Source organism: Exophiala oligosperma (assembly GCF_000835515.1).
Source record: "Exophiala oligosperma strain CBS 72588 unplaced genomic scaffold supercont1.6, whole genome shotgun sequence".
In the NCBI taxonomy this organism is placed as follows: domain Eukaryota; kingdom Fungi; phylum Ascomycota; class Eurotiomycetes; order Chaetothyriales; family Herpotrichiellaceae; genus Exophiala; species Exophiala oligosperma.
Genome location: NW_015622823.1, coordinates 1,074,108 through 1,091,699, shown reverse-complemented (window position 1 = coordinate 1,091,699; position 17,592 = coordinate 1,074,108). Strand labels below are relative to the sequence as shown.

Genomic DNA, 17,592 nt, shown 5'->3' with positions numbered 1-17,592 from the left:
AATATACACGGTTGATCAACTTGTCCCTTGATCATCTACTAGTTGGCGTCGGAAGTCGGGGGGTGGAGACGATTTACCAGGTGGCACTTCGTATGTTGGTGTGGCTCGTCAGTCTGCAGACTCTGGCACATCCTTGGGCACCATGACTGGGAAGAAAGGCTCGAAAAGAAAGGAAACAAAAAGGGCATTGGATTTCGCAGCTCACAATACAATACTGATCGAATAGCAAGCTTTCCACCTTACGATTTCCCTTTCCAAAGTTATACTTATGCGAACTTCGTGATGTACTCATATCGGACCAAGACAAGGCCTTCCCAATTCAACCTGTCGTTGTTACAGACATATCCCTCGTGGAAAATACACTTCTTCCGCATCGCATGACTGTTAAACAAGCCCTATAGTTCCCTGATGCTGCCCCTCATAATACCGGTGTTCTTGAGATCTACACGAGAATTTTCACATCGTTTGAACTCGCTTTGATTCCCAGCTGAGGGGGAACTGTAATGTACTGTACCGCTCAATGATTTAAGCCCATTCGACAATTGCAGTCGCTGTCATTTGACAGTGAGTATGAGTAAAAAAATTGCAAGTACAAGGCTGCGCTTACGAGTACCTGGTTTGACGTCACTTCTAAGATGGAGCCTGGAACATGTTTTGAGTTCTGGTGGGCGAAGCAAAAGCAACAAGTATTTACAGCACCAAACAAAATGTCCATCGACATTTCCTACGATTTCTAATTGTTCAAGAGTCTGCTTAGTGTCTTGATATCCCCAATCATGCACATATATCCCTTTATAATCTTTATAATATGATTCTCTTCACCCTGAGACGATGTCGTCCTCCCGAGTCATGCCTGCGGGCAGCTTGACAACAACCCACGACTTCGATACCTTGGACCCCCAGTCTTACACTGCCCATCGTCTTAAGCATGCATCCCCTGAGCATCTACACCTCACCTCTCAGAGGTTTTTCATCGGACCGATACCCGAAGGCTGGCTCAACAGCAACAGGAAATCATGGTACAGGCGAAGGTTGGAATTGAGCACCTACTCCTCGAGAAAAGCAAGTTTTAATGCCGCTGCCGACACCGGGCCTCATCATAGGACTCACAGATCTATGACAGGCTTGGATGGTCCGTCGACAGCCGCAAGGATTTCATTCGGCTTCCCACAGCCAGAAGACGTTTATGATGAGGCATCGAGTGCAGGCGAGGAGGCCGAGCCAGAGAGCCCAGAAGAGGAGGAAGTCCTCGAAACAACGACCATCGAGCCCGTTGCAACAAGTGAAGCTCCACGTGAACTCGGTGATGGGCTACAATCAGAGGATAACGTAGCACCCCCGAAAGCTATACCTGTACGAAAAGACAAAGGTTTAGACGAGACGACGAACGGGTCTGCCAAGATTGTGACATCTCCAGGTCCTACATCGTTTTCAACCGCGAAGGAGCAGATGTCGGCACCATCTGACGGAGAGCCGTCCCTGCTAGATGATCGTCGATCTAGACACGATACCGACCAGGAGGAGACCGATGGACAAGGGTCTCACCGGATTTCCAGCGTGGGGACGAGCTCTAGGACACCTCTCCTAGAGCCGCAAGCTGGACCCTCAAGGCCTAAGGCGCTCCAACAACATGAGCCGGCACCCATCAAAGACGACACCTCGTACCAACTCAAACGTGCCACTACAGGAGTTCGCTTCAAGGTTACAGAAGGGGTCCAGCAACGTCGACGTCGGATCGAGAGCAAGGCAGAGCGAGCTATAGATCGCGTTGCCGACCACAGACTAAGACGCAATACCTTGAAAGAAGGGACCATCGTCAAGATGGAGAGGATGCTGGTGAGATGTGATCTCACTATGCAACCACCCCCAGAAGATTTTGACGAGAACGAGAGCCAGAAGATCGAGATGAGACTCCTTGAGAAGTGGCGAGAGTATATGGTTGTGGCTAGGAAAAGCAAGAAGCAAGATGCGGATGATTTCAGATTGCAACTCTACAAAACTAGAGTGATTCCTGAGATTGACAATGAATCTACAAAGAAGAAGCCTGCGCACGAGATCAGGCTCGATCCCAAGACAACAAATGTGAACCTGTATTCCTCCCTGGACAAAACGGTAGTCATTTGGCATCCATACAAAAAAGGAACCCGAATTTTCGTCATGAGACCCAGTTCGACGGCACATTCTGTCGAATGGTACACGTTCCTTCGGGATGCTCTGGGTTGGCGGAGACCCAGCATTCTCCACATCAATGTGCCCGACCTAGATGTCACCTTGAAGCTTGAGCGGCCTTTTGAAGGTCTGGAGACTGCTGGGGCTGATGCGACCGATGAGCAGACTGCGTTCTCTAAGACCATCGAGGCTGAGAAAGCTGTCGCCGGCACTATCATAACGAAGTGCCTGGATATGCTGAAGCGTGACCCTGAATGGTCCAGCGTACTAAAAGTCTGGAGCGAATCAGCTCATATGGGCCTTGCTTGGAAGAGATACGACCGACTGGAGTGGGTTTATGGTGCCAACGAACAGAAAATGTATGGCTCTATGGCAATGCAACGATCGCACGATCTGGAATTACGACCCAAACAGCATTACCCTACCCGCACTCACGGACGAAAAGGCAAGCTTCATGATGAGCCTAGCCCGATCGAAGGATTTCTTATACGTCTCACGTCTCAGAAGGGCGTCCAGCAACGATTCGGCAAAGCCTTCTTCAAGCGGTTGTACTTTTCCACTCACGATCAATTCTTGATGTTCAATCGGCCTGCAAAGGCCACACCACCACATCCTCCTAGGTTAGCAACGATCGGGGGTCAGAATATACCTTCTTCCCAAGAGATTATTGATAAAACACCATTAATGTTCGATGTCGACCCATACAAACTGAAAGATGGTGCCGTTTCCTGGTTGTCGTCCGGCGATAGATTGTCTATACAGAGCCATGACCGAGATGCTCTTGAAGAAGCTCGACGCAATGTCGCTAATATCCTTGAGTCAGACGGCTTTGTCAATTTATGCTACGTGAAGAAAGTACGAAAAATCAAATGGGGCGCTTCCCCAGCTGATGACACGCTCGATGCCGGTTCCGACTCTGATGTTGATTTCCATCAGGATGTTTCAGACACCAGGGCTGAAGACGGTACGACTAAGCAGATTGACGATGACCGTATCTTTGAAATTCTACTCGACAATGGGCTCGTGATACGCCTGCAAGCATTTTCGAAACAAACTCGAGATGAATGGATTTCGCGGCTCAAGAAATTGGTCAAGTACTGGAAGTTGCGTGCTGCGGCTGAGATGGACACGTACAAGGCCATCCGACGAGCTAATCTGGAAGAGCTCAATATCGACGAAGAACTCGAAGCAATTATCGGACAATTTGCGAAGAAGTGGGAAGTCAGTCGAAGCCAGGCGAGTCCAGAGCTGTACAACATGTGCGGCATCAGTGTATGCCGAAGCATCACGATGGCTGGTCCGCTATACCTGAAGACCAAACGTCGAGCGGCTTTTCATAGGAGCCATGTCATTCTCACTGGTGGCAAGCTTCTGATCTACCAGGCTTCGTTGAGGAAACGGACCGGTGAACAGATTCGCCACATACACCAGGAGAAGCAACAGGTCGTGGATCTGACAGATTGTTATGTTTATAGTGGCCTGATTGTCGAAGATGACTTGCTCTACCAGAACAAGACGTTTGACGCCAACCATCCCGGCATAGCAAGTCTGCCACGAGTCTACCTCGAAGATGGTTGGACAAGCGCCGACGTAGATGTGATGACATGCTTTGTCGTGTGGCAGAACCGACGGAAAGGTTGGTTTCGGACAGCAGCAGCTGCCGAGGATAACAAGTCTTCTTCTGATGGACAACTAACGAGTGACGATGCGAAGACTCGCGGAAAAACACGAGCCAAATTGCGCCGCGTCGGACAGCTTGGTGTGCCTGGTCGGGGTATGGTGTTCAAGTGTCGAAGCCGGGCTGAGAGAGACCGTTGGGTCCTGAGTGTCGCAAGTGAAATCGAACGACTCGTTGAACAAGAGGTGGAAGAATTGGGCGATGAAGGGGAATTTAGGTTTGATAGGTGAAGAAGGAAAAAAAAGAAGAATCGGCATGGAGCGAACGGGATGTATCATGTCTAAATGAATTGGAGGGAGGTCTTTGATTAAGCATGGCTGGCGTATAATGGTGATGAACCCAAGACTGGGATACAGTGTATATTCGGTACTAAACTCGACGGCCTGGGATGGAGGTTGTTAGGCGAGGTTTGTGATCATGGCTCAGCGACAAACAACGACGGAAAGGGGAATGGACATGAAAAGGTTGAGGAAGTGGTTTAGCGAATATTCTTAATACGGAGTAATGGTTGATGTTAATCATGATGAGATATGCAGAGTTTTTCTGGATCAGATCCTAGATGAAGTGATTCACGCCTTCTTGAATTGAAAATGTACAGAAGAAAGAATTGAGACCACATCACAATCTTTTTTGTTTCTTCAAATTTTGATTGCATTGCATTGTCTATGGATCAACTAAACTATGAACTGACTCTCCGAAAAGCTACACTGATTTTTGGTGCATTTAATGATTCGTGATTCGTAACTCTTTTTTTTTCGTGATAATCATATGAAACTTGTTTTTGCTCTTTTGCTCTTCTCCTTTTGCAAACCCTTTACGCGTTAAAGCGGTGCGTGGTACGCGTGAAACGTGAGCCGTGATCTGATCTGATCGTGATGGGCACGAGAATGACAAAAATCATCCGATCAACTTTGCAACCTCGCTCATGAGAGCCTTGTCCGTCGTTCCATCACTGCCGAGTATGGTTTTGAGCCAACCCTCGGCCTTTTCCACGACCATTTCCCACACGTCCTCTTCTCCTGGGACCTTTGACTTGAGCCATGCGATAGCCAACGCCGTGGCGATGGACGTATCATCCGCTGGCGAGGAGGAGACTGTGACGGTTGTCACACTCTTCTTGACCTGGTCAACCGTCAAACCGCCGACGAGGGCCAAGAGAGACTCGGAAAGGGTCCACGATCCATCGAACTCTTGAAGGTCGATGATCTTGTGCATCTTTTCCTTGTCGTCGAGATCGACGAGGGAGGTGGGGCCGTCTTTGGTGTTGTTGTTGCCATCGTTGGTCTCCTCGGGTTCTCCTTCTCCTCCATCCATGTCGACACCGACGTCAGCCACACGATCGTGGGTGGTTGTCGTCGGAGCGGATCTACGACATGCTTTGGAGGCGAGTTGCTTTCGTGGAGCTTTACCGCCCGTAGATCGGCGTGCAGTCTGTCTGGCCCGGACATCACGATCGCGCCCTTGTGCTGGTGGTGGTGGTGGCGGTGTCGACGACGACGTGTCTGGTGGTGACGGCGAGAAAGCGGAGAAATATGTCATGCGCAAATCTGGTGACGGTGAGCCCGGGGAAGAAGCTCTCTGCTGCTGTTGCTGAAGCGGTGCCGGGGGAGGAGGGGCCAAGGGTCCACCTGCTGCTCTCTTCTTAGTCATGGTCTCGAAAGAAGACGCTTGACCACCTGTGGGGTCCATTGTGTCAGTGTCTTGGGCACGAGAACGGGGGAACAAAGAAGAAGCATGATCGAGGCCGGAAGAAAAGTCGCTGCGGTTGCTGCTGTCCTCGTGGATGTCCTCATCTTTGTCCGATTCGTCAGGTAAAGGCATTGACGCTGACGCCATCATTTCGTCGGCGTATGGTTTCGCGTCCGCTACAGCGGTGGTGGCTGAGCTCGCGCCGGACAATGCATTGCTGAGGGTGACGGAACAAGGTCCTCCAGGCTGTGTAAAAGATCCAGGTTGTGAACCCGTCGGATACGAAGAGCGAGAGCTGCCAAACAGTCCAGCGGAGGGAACGCAAGGTTGTGAGCCTGCACCGAACCCTGAAGCCGTCGAACAACCAAAAAGACCGCCTCCTCTTGTATTGGACGCGGCCGGCGGTGTAGCAACACCAGGAGAGTACGAGCTTGAGCCAGAATTTCCCGACACGCCACTAAAGAGTATAGTTGTCGACTGCTGAGAGGAATGACGCCCCGGGGGCACTGTTGATGTCGAAGTGCCATACGACAAGGCACTCAACTGACGCAATTGGCAACGGCGCAAATTGGGGAGATCCAAATCGCGGGCAGTAAGTTGAGCTTCTCCAGGATTCCGGAACGCCGACGAAGAGGGTTCAATGGGATGAGACTTACTCGACGAGTCGCGCGACGCAACAATACCTTTACTTGGATCGTCAGCGGCAACAGTGTTCGCCTCAACAGCAATGAATGAGCACCATTTTCCGCCGACCTGGAACTGGACACCTAGTCTGACGGCTTCGCGTTCGACTATGAGATCCCATTTACCTTCGTGGGCGGACTTGAGAGGCTGACCATGACTGTCATGCACTTCTGTGATCCAGCCACGATCCTCTTCGAGTTCTTGAATTGCCTTCTTCGCGGCGAGTTGGTGGATTGTTTCGCCAACTCCAACATCCTGGACGGGGATCTCGAGCTCCAGCGGTCCGTGCTCACTGGTTCCTCGCAGTGTGACTGCCTTTGGGATCTTCTGAGGAGCATCTGGACCGAGCAGGAGATAAGCCGTGGTACGATTGAAGGGGAACAACGCCGGAATCTTATGGGGTGCTTGCAACACTTTGGGAACCGGGACCTCAGGAAGACCGTTATAACGACTGGTTGGAGGGTTGGTGGGTTCTTCCGATGCATTCGCATCGAAAAGTGAGATCGTCTTTTTCTCCGCGGGTTTCTGCAAGTCAGTCACAACAACAGTTTTGGTTGAGCTGTCAATGGCCTCGACCATCTCAAAGTCATCATCTTGAGAGATCGAGTCTTGGTCGTACGTGACGGCAAGAGTGTAGTCTGTAATGTGAGGGGTCAAGGCTCCTTTGAGCATACGAACGACGCGCTTGTCCATCTTCTCGTTGTCACCCACGAACTGAGCAAAGCCGTTGCCCGCACGTGCGATGCCTTCGACGAGAGCAGAAGACGCACCGTGTCCAATACCTAGGGAGAAGAACCGAGCGTTCTTGGTATTGTTGACGAAATCGAATAGCTCGTTCTGATTCCATATTTCACCGTCAGTCAAAACCATCACTTCGAGAGGAAGATCGGGGTATCGGTTCTTGACCGTCTTCTCCACGGGCTTCAACATCTCCGTGCCGCCAAGGTTGGCACTGAAACCTTCGATGTGTTTGAGAGCTGTCTTCAAGCTCGATTGGTCGTAGGTTTTGCTCTTGTCGAAGAGGAAGGAGAAAGAAGAGCCAAAGGAGCAGATGTTGAACTTGACCCCGACGGGGAGAGAGCGTAAGAATATCTTCAAGGCGGAGATGAGGAGTGGGATATTGCTGGACATGCTGCCACTTCTGTCAACCACAAATACAATCTCGGGGGAGATATTTGGCAGGGCGAATTTAGGCACCAGGCTCGTCATTATTGCACGCTGATTGGGAAACCGTGGATGTGTCTCAAGCAGTGCACGTGGGGTCTCGGTGTCTTTGGCAAGCACGACAATGATAAAGTCCTTATCGAGCTCGGTCGTGCCAAGGGTCAAGGTCGCTGAGGCGTTGTTGGTTTGGAAAGCATCCTCTTCCATGAGACTAGTACGGCCCATGGTAACGGCGATTGGGTGACTGGGTGACTGAAGACCTCGTACAATCGAACCGTTTTCGAGAGTGACATTCACCAAGATGGAAATGCCGCTATTGGCGTTTGCGAGGGGTTTGCTCAACGCTGCTGCCGACTCCGTCGAGATGGGGCCATAACGTGGTGCGATCGTAGTCGGTATGGTGAAACGTGAGCCTCCTGTTTCGGCATCGTACTTGAGTTCCCCGAGGTAGACAATCTGAACGTAGATCTTTTCGTTAGGTGGCACATTGCCGATTGTGGTGGTGAAGACGTCAGAAGCCTCTGGCAGTTGTTGAAGCAAGCCAGCCGTCTCACCGCGAGCAACTGCTTCTTCATATTCCACCTTGGCTTGCTGTTTCTCCTTGACTACTCCGACTAAAGTCTTGGAGCCAACGGTGCAGGTGAACTCAACGACACTGACTCCATCGTACAATGGAAAAGTGTATCGAACCTCGTCGAGCTTTTCGTTCCGGTCATTGACGAATGTTTGTTTCAGCGTGGTTCGTGAGGTGATGGCCAGAATGTTTGTGGACGTCGACAACTCTACCTGTGGGAGGTATTGCTTCTGTGGATAGGAACTGTTGGGCTGCGAGCATCCATACCAACAACCACACAAGCGAGTTCTCTGGTGGTGTGAGCCGAACATGGTTAGGTTGAATATGGGAGGATACTGTAAATTACCCGGTAGTGATGGTAGTAGTAGTGATAGATGAGGAAGAGAGAGTAGTGCGGGAAGTGAGGAAATCAAAGGGGGTTTAAGTAGTTGGAAGAGAATGTAGGCAACCGTATGGCTTGATTGCCTGGTTCCGAAAGGGGAAATGGGCAGTGGTGATCAGCCAATCATGTTGCGGAACAAATGCAAGGCTCCAGTCACGTTGGACTCAGCCTTGCACACACAACCAAGAAACGGCCATAATGTTTCATTAACCGTCACGCCATCAAAATCTCTTAATCGTTGTTCTTTGTCCCGCCAAAGTCAAGACTGAAGCTCCAGATAAATTTCAACGCGGGCTGCATTCGCCAAGACGCCCTCCAACACCGCTTTTCAAGTATGTTGAATTAGATGTTGAGTAATGACATTCCGAGATGCAAACCGCGAGAGGCTTCGAAACGTTTGATCCAATGCATTTGCCAAGTTTGTATTAATTCTCTTCAAAATCTGCCATTGGTCTTAGGATGGACTGATTGCTGACTTTCCCAATGTTATCCTGCAAACTGGAGCATGGCGGCAGAACTGGTAGGACAAATTCTCAGAGAAAGGATCGACCCACTGATTCTCATAGAGTACCTTTCGAGTGCCTCCAGGATCGCCTAATCACTGTAGATGTAACTCCAGGTACATTGTGTCAATCCTGACGGACCCTATTTAGCATCAACGGCGCTTTCAGCTGCGGGAATCTCTCACATCTTTCCCTTTTTGGATCCTACACCTTTGAGTCTTCCCACTTCTTCAAATCCCCACCGTTTGTACCAATCTCGCAGTGCTAGTCCCTGGCTAGGGGCCTCTTCATCTATCGCCATGACCGCAAAGACCTTTCTGATGTCAAATTGAACAGGGTTGTCTTCGTGACCATCTTCTGTGGAAATGTGCTTGGTCTGTCGGAGTATTTCGAGGAGCTGCTTGATCATCTTGCTGCCTATCCCCTTGTTCTGGTGCCTAGGGTCACAGAAAAGGCTGATTTCCACAGAATGTCCATAGCCCAACATGAAGCCACGAAAGGCTGAGGCATATGAGTATCCCACAACCTCACCATTTGCGTCAACAGCAACCAGATATGGCAAGTGGCGAGCCCTTGCATTGTGGAAACGAGCAGCAACATAGTCCGGCGGTGGCCGCTGTACGAGAAAAGAGACCACTGTGTTCAGCACATAGTACTCGAATATCTGACGCACCTGTGGCAGATCTGTTTCTACAGCGGCACGAACAGTCACATCCATTGTCAAGAAAAGTCATTCAAAGATCAATCAGCCCGAGAAAAGCTTATCCTGACCATGATCATATTGGTGATCTCGCTTTCTCACTCTGAGGTCGTCTGGCGCCTATTCAGCTTAGCGTTGCCGGGAGGACAAACAATAGTCCGAGATACTTCTATTCACGGAGCAATCACGTGCGCATTTTTTATCGTTATCAATTCATCCCCCGCATTTGGAGCATTCAATTCATTTCCACTGTGACTTCATTGTTCAACCCCTTCAATAACAAACTCTTGCTGCCGCACCTCGGTCTATTCATTAATCGCGTCTATTCCTGTATTCACGCTCGTACCTATGGACCCGTGAACGGTGATTTTTTTTTGCATATTTTTTTCTACCCGTATATATGTTTAGTCTCGCCTCCTCCTGAATTACTCGTCCCTTCCCAAGTTTCCTGAACCTCTCTCTACTTCGTATCATTGACTCATCGTCAAACCCAAGTTGCACACATGCTCACTCGTCTTCAAGCAGCTGCAATGGCATCTTCTAAACCTTTGTCTTTGAAGACTATTCCTACCCTGTCCGATTTGTATCGCTCGGAAATCCTCGCGCCATCTGATGAAGAAGATTTGCCATCTCCGAACCAACAATACAACGACAAAATCAGTCTGATCCAGCATGACATCACCAAATTGGAAGTCGATGCCATTGTCAATGCTGCAAATACCAGACTCCTTGGAGGAGGTGGTGTCGACGGTGCAATCCACCGTGCAGCTGGACGGCGTCTCCTGGCAGAATGCGAAACCCTTGGTGGGTGTGAAACTGGCTCCGCAAAAATCACTGACGCCTACAACCTGCCATGCAAGAAGATCATGCACGCTGTTGGCCCCGTCTACAGAAACCCCGCCAAGTCGGAACCTCTCCTTCGTTCCTGCTATCGTACGTCCTTTCGTCTCGCAGTCGAGAATGACTGCAAGTCGATAGCCTTCCCCGCCATCTCCTGTGGAGTCTATGGTTACCCCAGCAAACATGCTGCCCGTACAGCTATTCGAGAGACCCTCGCATTCCTCAAGACACCGGAAGCATCGACTATAGAGAGAGTCATCTTTTGCAACTTCACAGAGCATGACATGAAGGCATATACCGAGTTCCTGCCGTAAGTGATACATTTGTTCCGCTTTTTCAACGACTTTGAGCTAATTGCGAAATTGCAGCCGGATTTTCCCCCCAACTGCGGAAGACTTGTCCCAAACAAGTGAGTCAGACCTGTCTGAACTAACAGATTCAGATGATGACGAAGGACAGCCCAGTCCCCAGAAAATCAGTGAACCCCGACCGCGAGATGTGACCCCCGATGATGTCGACAAAAACAGTGGATCAAGATCGTGCAGCCCGAGCAGCTCGAAACGATCGTTTGAAGATGAGGAGGACGAAGAAAACATAGCGACCAAGAAGAGACGAGTCGAAAATGCCGCACCCAACAATGATGATGAACGTGAACAACACGAATTCCAGCAAGAACAAATCGAGTCCGATCCAGAAAATGTCGCTGATGCAACAGAGCCAACCACCACCTCGAAAGCCTATCAGACCGATCCTATCGACAACGAATGCCCCCACGAACGATTCTTCATGGCCGATGCCAAATCCTCTCATGGTCTCTGGCCACATGGTGCACTGATCTGCGAGTGCGGCAAGAGGTATCTGCAGAGATGTTGCACTGACCTGCCTGCTGTTGGTCATGGTGATTACCATCGGTCTCATTGATAAACAAAATACCAGGGCGATATCACCATCATGATCTTCCGAGTGTTGACTTGTGGTTGGATGTTTGGGTTGGAGAATATTGCAATATCCTGGGAATGCATAGGGAGTTTGTCTCGACTGGTATCGACACACGTCAGGAAAGAAAAGCTGGCTAGTATGGGCTTATCATGAGATGATACCACTTGTTTCTTGTTTTAGGAAAAGAAAGTCGACTAATGGTCACTGGTCTTGAGCAGGTTCTTGGGACATGGTGGGTGGGGGGTTTTTTTCTCAGTAAAATAAACATTGATCGGCATTCGACAATTTCTTGGTCTTGCTTTTTTCTTATGTGTGTGTGTGTGTGTCTTCTACAATCGTTAAACAGCCATGAAGACTAGAATGAGCCAACCACCCTCATTCTTCATTTACTTACCTTTTGCACCCACCCCTCTTTCTTTTCCTAATCGTTGAATCTCCTCGCAAACCTTGTCAGTGACTTCGTCCGTGCCAGCCGTCCCTCCCAGATCCCTCGTCTTGATATTTTGGTCGAGCACGTTCTCCACAGCGTCCATCAGCAAGTCGGCGGCTTCCGGTTGTCCCAACCAACGGACCATCTCGGCACAAGTCCAGAAGGTGCCGACGGGGTTCGCCACTCCTTTGCCCGCAATGTCCCATGCCGAGCCGTGGATGGGTTCGAACATGCTGGGGTTCCGTCTGGTCGGGTCGAGGTTGCTCGTGGGCGCGATGCCGATGCTACCCGCCAGGGCGGCCGCGAGGTCCGAGAGGATGTCGGCGTGGAGGTTGGTGGCGACGACGGTGTCCACGGTCTCTGGCTGCAAGGTCATGCGGCAGGTCATGGCGTCGACGAGCATCTTGTCCGTTTCGACGTCGGGGTAGTCGCGTGCCACGATCTTCTGTACTTCGTCCCACAGGACCATGCCGTTACGTTGGGCGTTTGATTTCGTGACAAAGGTCAATTTCTTGCGAGGTCTCGACCGGGCCGTCTCGTAGGCGAACCTCATCAACCTCTCGACCCCGTGCCGCGTGAAGACGGACACCTCGGTCGCAATCTCCCAGGGTTGACCCACGTGCGACCTGCCCCCCTGGCCGGCGTACTCTCCTTCACTGTTCTCACGCACGATGACCCAGTCGAGTTTCTTCGTGGCGGCTTCCGAACCCTGGCAGGACGACAGAGGGGAGGTAACCCCCTTCAAGATCCTCGTCGGTCGTACGTTGGCGTACTGCTGGAGAGGTTGGCAGATGGCCAGCCTCAGACCCCAAAGCGAGATGTGGTCGGGGACGCGTAGGTCACCCACCGCCCCGAACAGGATGGCGTGGTGTTTGCGAAGTTCGTCGAGGCCCCCGTCGGGAATGTACTTGCCGGTCTCGAGGTAGGTGTCGCTCGACCAGTCAAAGTGGGTGAAGGTAAAACTGAAGCCGGAGAACGTGGAGGCCAACGTCTCCAAAGCGCTGATACCAGAAGAGATCACTTCGGGACCGATACCGTCGGCAGGGATCGAGGCGATGGTGTATTTCGTCGTCGAGGGCGGAGGAGCCACCGGGGGGTGTTGGTCGACGCTTATGGAACCCATGATTGATTTACCGGTCGATACTTTGATATGATTTAAAGGCGCTTCCTACACAGTGTTGAAACCCTGATGTCTTTAGCGGTGATGAGAATTGTAGAATCAAGTGCAACCCAAAACAGTATTCGAAGTCGGTTGAACTTATGACTGAAAAAAGTCCATCGTGCTCGAGGTCATTGATGTCGTCTATATGTCGATCTCAAATGCGGGCAAACTTTTAGGCTATCGGCACATGTCCCGTCGTCCCCCGTGGTTGATCCGGGGATGTAGTCCGACTCTTCATGGCCATGCGGAGGGAGACACACCATTGTATTTGTTCTAGGCTCTTGCTACCAGATAAAAGTCCCTCATGTTTACTGACTATTGCATTTCCCTCCCCAGGATTCATCAGGTCTGACATTATTACGACAGGTTTTGTTGGTCTTTATTGGGGCAGAATATCTCGCCATCCAGGCTGCTCGGTCGAACCTTTCCTTCTCGATCCTCCCTGACAAGGCGAGAAGAGTGGCCCAGAGGAATGTAATACCTACTTTCCACCGCCAGCCATAAATGCGTCAAGTGCCTCATTCGAATTGTTTTCGTCCAGGACATCACACTCAATCCTTTCCAAGCCCAGCGGTCCACTCCGATAAAGACATGACCGTGGCCTGCTTGGACAAGACCTTCTTGACCAACAAGTCATGAACCTCCGCATCGGGGTCCACACACAGATCCTCCAGCACAATCTGCTTGTAGTCGAGATCAGCGGCCTGTCGAACCGCCGAAAGTACAGCACCGCTCGTGATCAAGCCCGCGATGACCAACGTCTCTGCCCCGATGCTGCGGAGGATCAGGTCGAGGTCCGTGCCGTGAAACGCCGACACTCGTCGCTTGGTGACCACCATCTCACCCTCCACTGGAGTCGTCACTGGGTGAAGTTGCGTGGACGGATGGCCCTCGATGAATACCCCGTCACCCCAAGACGCGATCCGCTCCTTGGTACCGTTACGTGAAGAGGCTTCGGGGTAGCCTGGTCGGAACGCGGTGAGGACGTGTATGACTTGGACGTGTGCTGCTCTTGCCGCTTTGAGTGTTTGGGATACGGCGTCGAGATAACTCTGTGTCATGCCGGCGCGTTCGACGATTCCATTTTGGATGTCGAGAAGTAGAAGAACAGTTGAAGCTGTCATTGTCGTGAGATGTGTATCGCCCTACTTGAAACAATGGTTTCTAAAGAGTGTGCGTTCTCATACATTGAGGGTTGGCATGGTAGTTAAGAGAAGTGAGAGGGGAGGGGAGGAAATGAACGTCTCCCGGGGCCGGCCCGATCGTTGATACTTCATTGGCTTACTCTACGCCGGTCTGAGGCCGGCACCGGGCGTTCCTAGGCTTCTTATGGTAAGTGATGACTCGTGCTCAAATGCGCCCACAGGTCCTGGGGGGGTTGAAGTCTCCAGTACCATGTACTTTACACGTGTCGTGGGCTGCATACGTATTCCAAGCGACCTAATGTGGCGACAAGTCTCTAAGTTGTTGCCTTTGAATGCTGTCTTCACTTTGAACACAAAAAAGGAAGCGTGGACTGCTCAGCCTTGTCTTGACCAGTTGAGTCATCAGCCAGTCAGTTTGAGGAAACAACCCTTGCAGAAGAAGATGGAAGCCATGACAACCGTTCAATTCTCGTAATAGTACGAAACTCTTATCGACCACGGGAAAAACTAAGGAGCTTGGGAAATCCTCCATGTGGGGTCCTAGTTGGGTCATCGATATCCGCACAACTGATGCCGGCGCCATAGTGATCGGCAAGGTGAAAACAACACAAGTCACGGCTCGGGAGAACACACGGGATGCTATCGACGACTACATTCCAGGCAACCTGTACTCCGCATGGCGACGAATACCAGGAATGCGGTTCTTCTTCTGTTGATCCCGGCACTAAAGTCGCTGCTCACGGTTGGATTGATATTGCTCTTGGATCGGACACTGGTGATTTTATTCGTGTGCCGGCGGAAGGCAACGGACTCTTCTGCAATCGCCCAAATCACGGTCTTACAGTCTTGTAGAGCTGAAAATGTTGTGCCCTTGGCTCCAGAACTGGACAGCGTTGGGTTTCTGGTTCGGGATCCGAAGCTGTGGATCAACGCCTCGAAGGTGCTGTACTCAAACATGACGACGAAATATACCCGTTACCCAAAGAACATTCTCACGTATGACCTGCCATCCGCAAACTCATCCGATTTGACTCTTGGCGAGCAAGTGGGTGCCGATTTCGGGCAGCAGTTGGCCAGCTTCCTCTCTGCACATTGATCAGCCAAAAACTACACCAAGCAGTGGACAGGAACCCATTCAGACGATTCGCCAGCTGCTGTGCAGGACTCTGTCGGCAGCACCTGGGCGGCCCTTTGCACCTTGGAACAGATCAACCTTGTCCGAAATCCCTTCTTTGAAAAGTGTTCTGCCAAATACACGGACGGTTCCCCTATGTGAACCCGTCCACCAACGGCACCTGGGCATATGGAGACACAGCTTCACCTGACATGCCTGATGTGGCCGTTTCGCACCAGACCGTCTTCGCGGAGTAGTTCAACAGCGAGGTTGCCAACCCATGCCGATTCATGTTCCGAGAGCCTGTTCCTGTACGTGTTCACCAGCCCGGTGCCAGCTTACGCTATCTGGAAGCAGGGCACAAATGGTGCGCTGATGGGTCTCAAGACCGGTTTCAGTTCTTCATTGGTGGAAAATCTAGACTTCGCTATACCGTTGGGACAGGTGTCGTACAATAGCAGTGTGACCTTGCAAGAGGAGTCTCCCCTTGTATCGACCAGGATAATGGCCACGCAAGGGATGTGATCTGATGCTGCTGGATTTGATCAATGACTTGGTAGATGCTGGAATCGTTCCGAATGTGACGGCTGGAACAGTCTCGAAACAGGCGGTCCCATCTATATTTGAGACCAGAGGTAGTCATAGTAGTTTGTAGGCCTTAGATGCAGCCTAGAACGCTGTGGACTCGGGGAAGATACCGCAAGTCCGGCCTCAACATCGAACGCGGGAGAGACCTTCCCAATTCGACCTCCCGTTAGCTACCAAGAGCTTTTCTGGTGAACGCTATTCGCCGATCGTGGACTGCCCGCGCTTCTCCGAAGATTCTGGCTGGAACTGTAAAGACATGGCATGAAGAAGTGTTATATACCCTTTCCCTCTCGCTCACGAGTAATGATATTCAACTTCCAAACGACGCGAGTTGAACACCGATTCCACAATATGGCAGAAAAAGTAAGGGTATTGCTCGTCGGAAGCGGCGGTATTGGTACGATGACAGCCCTGAACTTGGAACAAGGCGGTCATGCTGCTGTGTCGGCTGTTCTGAGATCCAACTATGCAGCAGTGAAGGAGAAAGGGTTCACAATTGACTCATGCGACCATGGGAAACTCGACGGATGGAGGCCCGCCGAAATCCTTAACAAAGTTCCAGATGTCGCCTCTGATCCGTCCGTGATGCCCTTCGACTACATTATCTGCACGACCAAAAATATCCCCGACGTGCCGCCTGTGTTAGTCGACATCATCCGACCAGCAGTTACTCCCGGCAAGTCTGTCATTTTGCTGATCCAGAATGGTCTCAATATCGAGAAACCTCTGCACAAGGAGTTCCCGACTAACATCGTCCTGTCGGGCGTATCATTCATGGGAGCAGATGAATTGTCGCCGGGCCACGTTCTCGAGAACGACACCGATCGACTTTCAGTCGGACCATTTTTCAACCCAGCTCTCGACATCGAAGCCCAAATAGCTGCAGCCGAGCATTTTGTCAAGATATATTCTGCGACCGGCAAAGTCCAGTGCTCTTATGATCGGGATGTGCAGTTCATTCGCTGGAGAAAGCTGCTGTATAATGCCGTCTGGAACCCAATTTGCGCCATCACCGGGATGGACACCACACGTCTCAGACTCGCTTCCGAAGTCGATGACCCTGCCAGCCCGCTTAATGTGCTTGTCCGACCGGCAATGAATGAGGTTCGTGCCGCCGCCAAAGCTGTAGCCGATGTTGAATTGCCCGAATCACTGGTTGAAGTTATGGTTGATGCAGATCCGCTGGAAATTTGGTGTGCACCCAGCATGATGCAAGACACGCGGAAGAAGAGGTTTATTGAATACGAGTACCTTGTGGGCGAGGCGCTTAGAGCAGGCGAAGGCGCAGGGGTTGCGATGCCAACTTTAAGATGCATTTATGGTTTCTGCAAGGCAGTCCAGTGGCGTACTAAGGAGTATAATGGTCTTGTAGATCCGCAGAAGTTGATGGAGGAAAGGAAGAAGACTCAAGGCTGAAATGAACCCGTTACACATATGGAAAAGGTGTGATGGGGAAGGGAGAAATACAGCAAAGAGTCCGGTTAGAAATAAAGGTTAAAGCCTTTTCCAGCAACCCTAAGGCAAGACCTCTATTCATAAGTCTAATCCTGTCATCAAAGACATACTTGATGATACATATCGTATTCGATGTCTCATTCTCAAACCCCTGGACTCGAAACCAACATATACATACTTAATACTCCACCATAGAGTATTCTTTGGTGAAGCATACATACTAACTCTTGCTCGCTTCCACCAATTTGGTTCACCGCGATTCACATCATATTTAGGCAAATATGATTCAATGAATCATCGGGCTGTCTTCGCAAGTTCTTCAAGGCTTAGGAATCGTCTACCGGCCATACTCCGCCTGGATATTCAAATTTGTCCC

The 17,592-nt window shown here is 50.8% G+C and overlaps 7 protein-coding genes across 7 annotated transcripts; 4 read left to right on the top strand and 3 right to left on the bottom strand.

The window, feature by feature from the left end:
• The first annotated feature begins 704 nt into the window (after positions 1-704).
• Positions 705-4,422, top strand: PV06_06840 (uncharacterized protein). Its single transcript, XM_016408003.1, has one exon. It carries the CDS (start codon positions 832-834, stop codon positions 4,075-4,077), a length of 3,246 nt encoding a protein of 1,081 aa, XP_016261483.1. The 5' UTR covers positions 705-831; the 3' UTR covers positions 4,078-4,422.
• Positions 4,423-4,500: 78 nt separating this feature from the next.
• On the bottom strand, positions 4,501-8,338 carry PV06_06839 (uncharacterized protein). The gene has a single exon (XM_016408002.1). The coding sequence runs from the start codon at positions 8,267-8,269 to the stop codon at positions 4,745-4,747; it is 3,525 nt and encodes a 1,174-aa protein (XP_016261482.1). The 5' UTR covers positions 8,270-8,338; the 3' UTR covers positions 4,501-4,744.
• A 362-nt stretch (positions 8,339-8,700) lies between these two features.
• Positions 8,701-9,561, bottom strand: PV06_06838 (uncharacterized protein; the record flags this gene model as incomplete). Its single annotated transcript, XM_016408001.1, has 2 exons — positions 8,701-8,975; positions 9,029-9,561. 2 exons carry the CDS (start codon positions 9,559-9,561, stop codon positions 8,939-8,941), a joined length of 570 nt encoding a protein of 189 aa, XP_016261481.1. The 3' UTR covers positions 8,701-8,938.
• Positions 9,562-10,046: 485 nt separating this feature from the next.
• On the top strand, positions 10,047-11,304 carry PV06_06837 (uncharacterized protein; the record flags this gene model as incomplete). Its single annotated transcript, XM_016408000.1, has 2 exons — positions 10,047-10,693; positions 10,752-11,304. 2 exons carry the CDS (start codon positions 10,047-10,049, stop codon positions 11,302-11,304), a joined length of 1,200 nt encoding a protein of 399 aa, XP_016261480.1.
• Positions 11,305-11,577: 273 nt separating this feature from the next.
• On the bottom strand, positions 11,578-13,007 carry PV06_06836 (tartrate dehydrogenase). The gene has a single exon (XM_016407999.1). It carries the CDS (start codon positions 12,873-12,875, stop codon positions 11,709-11,711), a length of 1,167 nt encoding a protein of 388 aa, XP_016261479.1. The 5' UTR covers positions 12,876-13,007; the 3' UTR covers positions 11,578-11,708.
• Positions 13,008-14,555: 1,548 nt separating this feature from the next.
• PV06_06835 (uncharacterized protein) lies at positions 14,556-15,698 on the top strand (the record flags this gene model as incomplete). The annotated part of the gene is made up of 2 exons (XM_016407998.1): positions 14,556-15,127; positions 15,500-15,698. Exons 1-2 carry the CDS (start codon positions 14,736-14,738, stop codon positions 15,696-15,698), a joined length of 591 nt encoding a protein of 196 aa, XP_016261478.1. The 5' UTR covers positions 14,556-14,735.
• Positions 15,699-16,049: 351 nt separating this feature from the next.
• PV06_06834 (uncharacterized protein) lies at positions 16,050-17,421 on the top strand. The gene has a single exon (XM_016407997.1). It carries the CDS (start codon positions 16,065-16,067, stop codon positions 17,175-17,177), a length of 1,113 nt encoding a protein of 370 aa, XP_016261477.1. The 5' UTR covers positions 16,050-16,064; the 3' UTR covers positions 17,178-17,421.
• The last annotated feature ends 171 nt before the right edge of the window (positions 17,422-17,592 follow it).

Bases quoted from the DNA above. Each gene is read 5' to 3' on its own strand.
- PV06_06840 (XM_016408003.1), top strand. From the start codon at position 832: ATGTCGTCCTCCCGAGTCATGCCTGCGGGCAGCTTGACAACAACCCAC.
- PV06_06839 (XM_016408002.1), bottom strand. From the start codon at position 8,269: ATGTTCGGCTCACACCACCAGAGAACTCGCTTGTGTGGTTGTTGGTAT.
- PV06_06836 (XM_016407999.1), bottom strand. From the start codon at position 12,875: ATGGGTTCCATAAGCGTCGACCAACACCCCCCGGTGGCTCCTCCGCCC.
- PV06_06834 (XM_016407997.1), top strand. From the start codon at position 16,065: ATGATATTCAACTTCCAAACGACGCGAGTTGAACACCGATTCCACAAT.